General features: G+C 41.7%; 1 protein-coding gene across 4 annotated transcripts in view; it reads right to left on the bottom strand.

Annotated features, from left to right (window-relative positions):
• Window positions 1-1,725, bottom strand: part of HK3 (hexokinase 3) — a 27,215-nt gene extending 25,490 nt beyond the window's left edge. For all 4 annotated transcript variants that reach the window (XM_070738930.1, XM_070738934.1, XM_070738932.1 and 1 more), the window contains exon 1: window positions 928-1,725. In XM_070738930.1, the coding sequence (XP_070595031.1) occupies window positions 928-1,543 (616 nt within the window). In that variant the 5' untranslated portion in view covers window positions 1,544-1,725. The remainder of the gene's footprint in view (window positions 1-927) is intronic.
• Between the last annotated feature and the right edge of the window lie 6,514 nt (window positions 1,726-8,239).

The following is an 8,239-nucleotide window of genomic DNA, read 5'->3' as shown; positions in this document are numbered from 1 at the left end:
CTCCCAAGGACAATTCCATCTGTCCGTCCATCACCCTTGGGGGGGGGGAACTACTGACCCCCTCAGAGAGGGTTCGCAACTTTGGCGTCCTCCTCAATCCACAGCTGACATTGGAACATCTTCTTTCGGCTGTGGCGAGGAGGGCGTTTGCTCAGGTTCGCCTGGTGCACCAGTGGCGGCCCTATTTGGACAGAGAGTCATTGCTCACAGTCACTCATGCCCTCATCACCTCGAGGTTCGATTACTGCAACGCTCTCTACATGGGGCTACCTTTGAAAAGTGTTCAGAAACTTCAGATCGTGCAGAACGCAGCCGCGAGAGCCATCGTGGGGCTTCCAAGATTCGCCCACGTTTCTTCAACACTCCGTGGCTTGCATTGGCTGCCGATCAGTTTCCGGTCACAATTCAAAGTGTTAGTCATGACCTTTAAAGCCCTACATGGCATTGGACCAGATTACCTCTGGAACTGCCTGCTACCACACGAATCCCAGCGACCGATAAGGTCCCACAGAGTTGGTCTTCTCCGGGTCCCGTCGACTAAACAATGTCGTTTGGCAGGCCCCAGGGGAAGAACCTTCTCTGTGGCAGCCCCGGCCCTCTGGAACCAACTCCCCCCGGAGATTAGAACTGCCCCCACCCTCCCTGTCTTTCGTAAACTACTCAAGACTCACTTATACCGCCATACATGGGGGAGTTGAGATATTCCTTCCCCCTAGGCTATTACAAGTTATGCATGGTATGTTTGTGTGTATGTTTGGTTTTATAATAAGGGTTTTTAGTTGTTTTATTATTGGATTGTTACATGCTGTTTTTATCATTGTTGTTAGCCGCCCCGAGTCTATGGAGAGGGACGGCATACAAATCCAATAAATAAATAAAATAAATGGGTTAAGATCCATAATCTATGAAATTGCAGAGCATGCTTACCACTACCATCGGGCAAAGCAGAAACGTAAGTTGGCAACATAGGTAAGTGACTGTTTAGTTTGTCCTTCTGTTTGAGGCCCTTTTCCATACTTGCCACCATTAAGGTCTTCAGATTTCTGAGCTGTTCCAGGGTTACATAAAAGGGCATTATACGTTTCTGGAGGTTTTCAGGGATAGAAGAAATTTTAGGAGAAGGCCGATGGGGTATTAACCGATGAGCGGGCCTGACTTCTGGGATGATCAATGAGGCTGTTTTGGTAAAGGCCACAAAGGAGCCTCCGTGGCTCCCCTTTTCCTTAAGTGATTGCTCATCTCTGGGGGGACGCTGCAAGCCGGAATGCATTAATGAAAAAGAAAGAAGGGATGAGGAGTCTTTCTCAGTCTCTCTGTCAGAGGCATTAGACCCTGACTTGCTAAAAGCAAAGAAGGTGTTAGAATTCGGGGAGGCATTTAACATCATGGAGGTCAGGGAACTCTCGGGAGCTGGCCTTAAATCTGAGGAACTTTTCAGGAGAAAGGCAATCTTAGCAGAGGCCCTGGCAGAGCTGGGGCTTTCTGGCCCAGCAGAGCTACGGCTGCCCCGCTCAGCCTTGGGACCTAAGCCCTGCTCAGCCATGGCAAGAGCCCCCTGGCCTGACAGGGCAAAGAAGAGAAGCTGAAGGCTGGCAGGCCAAGCTGAGGGCGGGTCGCTGAAGGAGGCATCCGGGGCACGCAAGGGGAGGAAAGGTAGTTTAATTTAAGAGGGGCGCCGGCCAGCCGTTGTGGGGGGTGAAGTCCGGGAGGAAAGGGGAGGAGAGGGACCAGCAGGAGCTGAGGCGGGGGTGGGGGGAACGAGGAGAGAAGGAGGGAGGAAAGAAGGAAGGAATCCCGGACGAGGGAGAAGGAGGCGGGCGGGGGGAAAGGCGGGGAGGAGAATCCCCGGAAGGCAGTTGGTGTTTATAGATAACAGTTGGAAACGGGCTGCCGGCAGAGAAAAGGCGGGAAGGCGGGGAGGGGGCGGGGAGCGTGGAACGGCGACCACGCGCAGGTTAGTGGGGTCGTCGCTGCCTCTGGAACCGGCAATGAGTTCCCTCCATTGGGTGTGCGGGCAGGCTGCAACGCTCTGCCCAGGATTTCCATCCAGTTGACTGACACACACACCCAACTCCACGTTGGGAGAGACAGGTGACAGGGTCACCCTTGCCTGTTTAAAATTGGGAAGGTTGTCGGTTTGTGCTTTGATTTCACCTTACTTCTAGCCCGCCAAGTGAAGCAACCCTATATAATAGATTAAAAGACACACACACGCCTTTGCCCCAAGGTAAGAACTGTTGGCCTCACCCGGTTCCTAAGAGGTTAGTAAGGGGCGGGCATAAGCGCATTAGCTTGCCTGTCGTCCCTCTCCAATTGTTCCCTTTCATCAGTACCCATCTTATGTATGTTATATATCTATGTATATTACAAATACGTGCTTCACAAAAGGAAGGAAGGAAGGAAGAAAGGAAGGAAGAGAAAGAAAGAAAGACAGGAAGGAAGGAAAGAAAGAAAGAGGAAGGGAGGAAGGGGAGAAAAGAAAGGAAGGAAATACATACATACATACATACATACATACATACATACATACATACATACATACATACATACATACATACATACATACATATACTTTCACATTACCCTCATGCTACAGGAGTCTGCCAGCCAGCTTAGGTGGGGAGAATAATAATATTTCAGGTTTCCTTGAAGGAGGTTAAAATGGATTATTTTTAAAATGGGCATCAGAGACCAAGATAACTGGCCATAGAAATTACCGTCTTTCTCTAAGCTAAGATGCATAACCAGGACAAAATGCATCTTTACTAAAGGAGGATTTACTGTGTGTAAAATTAAAATGGTTTTGTTTCTTGGGAAAAAATAAGATTAGCTTTGGTAAAATAAATTCTAGAGTGAATGCAGTCCATGAACTCCGTTTTGCAAGGAAAAGGGGAGTTGCTGCTTTGAAAATGTTTCCCTGGAGAACTAGTAGAGTTCATTCAGAATAGTTCTGTAGAGCTAGAGAAAAGATTTACAGCTATCCCTGTAATGTAATCTAATGTTTATAATCCCTGCTGCACATTTGGAGGGGGTGGTGGTGCTAAGGAGTGAAACTGAAGCAGCATGCAACAACCTTGTAGGGTTGACTAGAGCTGTTGCTTTAAAAATACATTGTACATTGCAGGAATCTCTGATTGTAGGTTATTTTGTAATGTTTACTAGGTATACAGTACATCGTTTTTCTGCCCAGATGAAGAAATTGTCCCTGCTCCTAATTTTTCACCATCACCACAAGCCTGTGAGAAGATTGGTTTGAGAGCAATGGCCGAAGTCACTCAGTAAGCTTTTAGGATTAAAAGTGGTCCTGACCCTGAGCAGGTTCTAATCTAAAGCATCACCATTACCATTACACCTCACTGCCCAAGAGGTTGCCTGAAAAGAAAGTCTTAGAAAGGTAAGCTACTTTTAATATTACATGCCAGAGCTAGAACTGAATTTGCCATGACCAAAATATCCCATTGAAATCGTATACCTGGCCCAGAACTAGTATATGCTGGGAACTGGAAATATGTCTTCCATCGATTTGCATTTAGATGGATTGTGAATGTAAAACTTCAAAAACTTCTATAAAAATCCTGTGATGTAAAATGTGAGTTGGAAATAATAAAGCATAGCATAGCATCTATAGAAGTTACGGATGGCACATCACTTTGGCCAAGGTTTGCCCCTTTATCCAGAAGTAAGACAAATATAATCTGGAATGATACAGGGATGTTGAACAATCTCTCCAGTTAACATTTTGGACAATGGGTGACTTATGAGTGGCTAATGGCAACCATTTCGTTCTTATTACTGTATTCAGGAAAGGTTTTTTTCTTAAGGGTATTGTACTGGGATTTCATGGGAATGAAATTGGAATTGAATGACTAGGTGTAGAATAGAGTAGGGTTTTTTTTATTGGCTAAGTGTGATTGGACACACAAGGAATTTGTCTTGGGGCATATGCTCTCAGTGTACATAACAGAAAAGATACATTCATCAGGAATCATAATGTACATATGATAGTCTGGATAAAAATAAACAATCAAATCATGTTAGGAACGAGTCAAAAGTTCCAGAGACTGATCTAAAGTTAGCATATGCCATGCACCACTACCATTTAGTAATTTAACTAAGCTAATTGCCTGATTTGTTATAAAATAAACTTTTCCCACCGATAGACCAGTAGTTCTACATACAGGTGTCCAGTTTGACAGGAATTATTAGTAGGGATTCATGTATTGGTAGATATTATTGGGGGGGGGGGGGTTTGAATGGAAAATATGTTCGTTCATCTCTTACTATTGGGATTTTTGTAAAAGTATGGATGACATTTTAGTGTCTAGTGCAGTGATTTTCAACCTTTTTTGAGCCGCGGCACATTTTTTACATTTACAAAATCCTGGGGCACACCACCAACCAAAATGACACAAAATGACACTCTAAGACATTCTCCTCTCTTTTTCCATCCCTGTCTCCTCCCCCACTTGTGTGTGTGTGTGTGTGTGTATACACTCTTGAACCATTTCCAAAACCAAGTGAAGGCTGGGGTTTTTTTCTCTCTTATTCTTTGGGTGCTTTTTATCATATGCTTTAAATCAAGAGTCACTTCTCTCTCTCTTTTGTTTCTCTCTCTTTCCTCTCATTCTCTGTCTCAATCATTTTCTCATTTCTCTTTTTTCCTCCCCTTTTTGCTCATTTCTCTCTTCTCTTTCCCCCTTCCTCTCCTTTTCTCTCTCTCTCTCTTGCTTTCTTTCTCTTGCATTCTTTCTTTCTTTTTCTCTCTCTCTCTCTCTTTCTCTCTCTTTCTCTCTTGCTCTCAGCAAAAAGTTGCAAAACTGGAACCTGAGCTTCCTTCTTCACGGCACACCTGACCATGTCTCGCGGCACACTAGTGTGCCACGGCACACTGGTTGAAAAGCACTGGTCTAGTGCTCTTAATAAAATATCCAGGAAGGCAAGTCTTTTAAAAAAAATTAAGATATTTTTAACATAGGGCATGCTATTAAATATCTGTGTGCAGCTCTTGCAAGTAAGAGAAAATTCTGCCTAGGATTTATTAACTTCTTAGAGAGGTATATTTTACTTCCATTCATTGGTTTTCCTATTGATGGTAGTTATTATTCACAGTTTATGCAGTATTGACTTGTTTTTGCAATGGCCTATGGCTAAACAAATGCATTTAAGATGCACCAAAATTCTTTTTTTTATGTTGCAGCAGCAAACATATTTACATCTTTGGGAATGTATTTCTTTTATTTTTTTATATATCACATTTGCAGACTGCCCATTTAATTTTTTAGCCACTCTGGACTATATATAATTAAACATAATTATCCCAATTGTTAATTACAGTTACCCCAGTTGTTAATATCAGATGTCAATGAGCTGAAATCAGCCATGAAAATATAAATCTTTGTCTGAAAAGCCAAGTGTCAGATTAGAAAAGAGAATTTGAGATTAAAGTGGATTGTTCCATGAAAATATCAATTTAGTTTACAACAGCATTGGAAAGGCAAATTCTAATAGAAGGGAATATATACTGCTGGAAAAAATAAAGGGAACACTCAAATAAAACATCCTAGATCTGAATGAATGAAATGTTCTCATTGAATATTTCATTTGCACAACTATTCCATTTGCAGAATTTTCTCATTATATCCAGTGAAGGGCTCCTACGGGTACGGCCAGATAGGCAGAACCAGTAAAAAAATTTGGTCAGGTACATATAACATGTAGAAAAATTTTGAATTTTTTTCTTTTTTCCCTTCTGAGTTCTGGGAAAGTTTTTCCTATCACAGTAAATGAGGTAGAATGTGTATAACTTTAGAAGAGCTGTGCATGCATGTGCGTGTGTGTACATACACATACAGTTTATATACTGTAGATAATGTATATTTTTGTGTGAGTGTATGTAATATGTATGCATACATATAGCACATATACATAGAATTAAATAGTATATTTTGGATGTTTGGTAATAGTAAATAGATAGAGAAATTGTATCTCTTTGAGGCGAGGCCAGGCACCCTAACCCTAATCCAAACTCTTGACATGAGTGACGTCAAGTTGGCCATCTTTAAGCCAGCCACATGACCTTTAAGCCATTCCTCCAGTCATATGATCATCAAGCCAATCCCATCTAGTCACATGGCTGGCAAGCCGCACCCACAAAATAAGCCACGGCCACAGTGTGGTAGTAAAAATTTTTGCAGCCTTTCATTGAGAGTCCAGGCTTCAATCAAACTTCACTCAGACAACCTAAAAAGTAACCAATAGAATACATGCTCTTACCAAAGGAACAGGAAGCTCAGGTTGAAAGCCAGAGAGGATATAAATAACCCTCATTCTCCATTCCATGTGGTCAGCTGCACTAGGACTGTGTGCTTGATGGTTCTGCTTCATTAAACCATCTTTCCAATCAGCTTCCATGTTTCCAGTGTTTTCTCCTCATTTGGGACTGAACCAGATGGATATTTTTCCAACACAGGGAAGACTACAGGAAGCTTAAAAGAAGGACCAGGGGTGACATGATAGCAGTGTTCCGATATCTCAGGGGTTGCCACAAAAAGAGGAGGTCAAGCTATTTCCCAAAGCACCTGAGGGTAGGACAGGAAGCAATGGGTGGAAACTCATCAAGGAGAGAAGCAGCCTAGAATTAAGGAGGAATTTCCTGACAGTTAAAACAATTAATCAGTGGAACAGCTTGCCTCCAGAAGTTGTGAATGCTCCAACGCTGGAAGTTTTAAAGAAAATATTGGATAAACCATTTGTCTGAAGTGATGCTTTTTTCCCCCTTGGGTTTCTTTCCTAAGCAGTGGGTTGGACTAGAAGACCGCCAAGGTCCCGTTTAACTCTGTTATTCTGAAACAAGGACAGAGTCCTTTAACTAGAAGAGCTAGAACAGAGGCAGTTACAAGTGTTAGTGAGGATAGAAAATATATGCTGGTTTGGTTTTCTGGTGGCACACAGATGAGACGAGATGAGAATACTTCAGCTGAGCTGGAAAAGCTCAGAGCTTCTAGATCAGTTGCTTGGGAATAACTGCACGGACTGAATTAATATCTTGCTTCTTGGATTCTGATAGCTCTCTGGTCATATGAGGCCTGGTCCAAAATGAAGACATGAAGAATCAGAACCAACTTTGATACATTAAGTGATATACATATAGAGGAGACTTTGGACACTATGACATGTTTCATGTAACACACTAAAAGCTTAATGATATCCCTGAATTGGCTCAAAAGGAGTGGGGGGGAGACATTGTGTCAGTTTTTCCTCTTATGCCTATGACTTTCACTTAGCTGGAGTGTAAAGCTTCACACCTGATTGAAGCACAGGGTGGTTGTAAATATCCTCTTTCCCACCAACATGCTGCAATTAGCAGCAGATGCAAAACACAGCTAGATAGTGTCACACTGCTATGCACGGTGTAGGATATAGAAGTGTGACATAGCCAGGCAGAATTATCCAGTCCTCCTAGGACAAAGTGATCTGGCTCATTAAAAGCTATTTATTTAGCTGGTCTTATTCTATAGTCGGCCAATTATGAAAGAGGAGCTACAGGTACAAGTTCCATATCTGCTGCTGCCACCTGTTATTTTTCTTTTCCTTCAGTGTCTTGAAATGATGCTCAGTTTGATTCCTTCTTAATTAACATGAGGAGACTTAATTAATAAAGAAGACTTTGGATACTATGACATGTTTCATGTAACATACTAAACTCATTTGATTTTTGGTTCAAAATTATGTTTGGTCTCAGTCATTTTGTTTTTAAATAATTTTATTAACACTCAGAAGTGAAGAAAATAAAAGCCAATAGAAACTACAAAAAGTACCATCACAAAAATACCAAAAACAGAAATAAAAAGAGGGAGGTGGAATGGGGGGGGGGGCAGTAAAAAGGGAAGGAAAAAGAATTAATTTTTCTTTTCACCCCAGCAGTAAACACAATTTTTATGGCTTAGCACATAATCTAAATAAATATCTCTTCTTCCTCTACCTCTCTTACAGAAGGAAAATGAGGTTCAAATGCTAGGTCAGAACTTTAGCAGAACTTTAACAAGTCCTAGAGATAGTTTGCTTGGTCATCTGTTTTAAAATAAAAATCCTTCAGAATTTTAACAGATTTCTTTTATATCACTTAGTGAAAGTTATTCTTTTCATTTGTCACTTCTAAAATAATACTTTCGAGTATTAGCAGAGCTCTTTTATCTATCCAGAAGAAGAAGAAATTATCCAGACCAGTTTTCTCGTTTAA

Source organism: Erythrolamprus reginae, chromosome 2 (genome assembly GCF_031021105.1).
Source record: "Erythrolamprus reginae isolate rEryReg1 chromosome 2, rEryReg1.hap1, whole genome shotgun sequence".
NCBI lineage: Eukaryota > Metazoa > Chordata > Lepidosauria > Squamata > Dipsadidae > Erythrolamprus > Erythrolamprus reginae.
The sequence above is the reverse complement of the archived record's forward strand: the minus strand, read 5'-3'. Positions and strand labels throughout refer to the sequence as shown.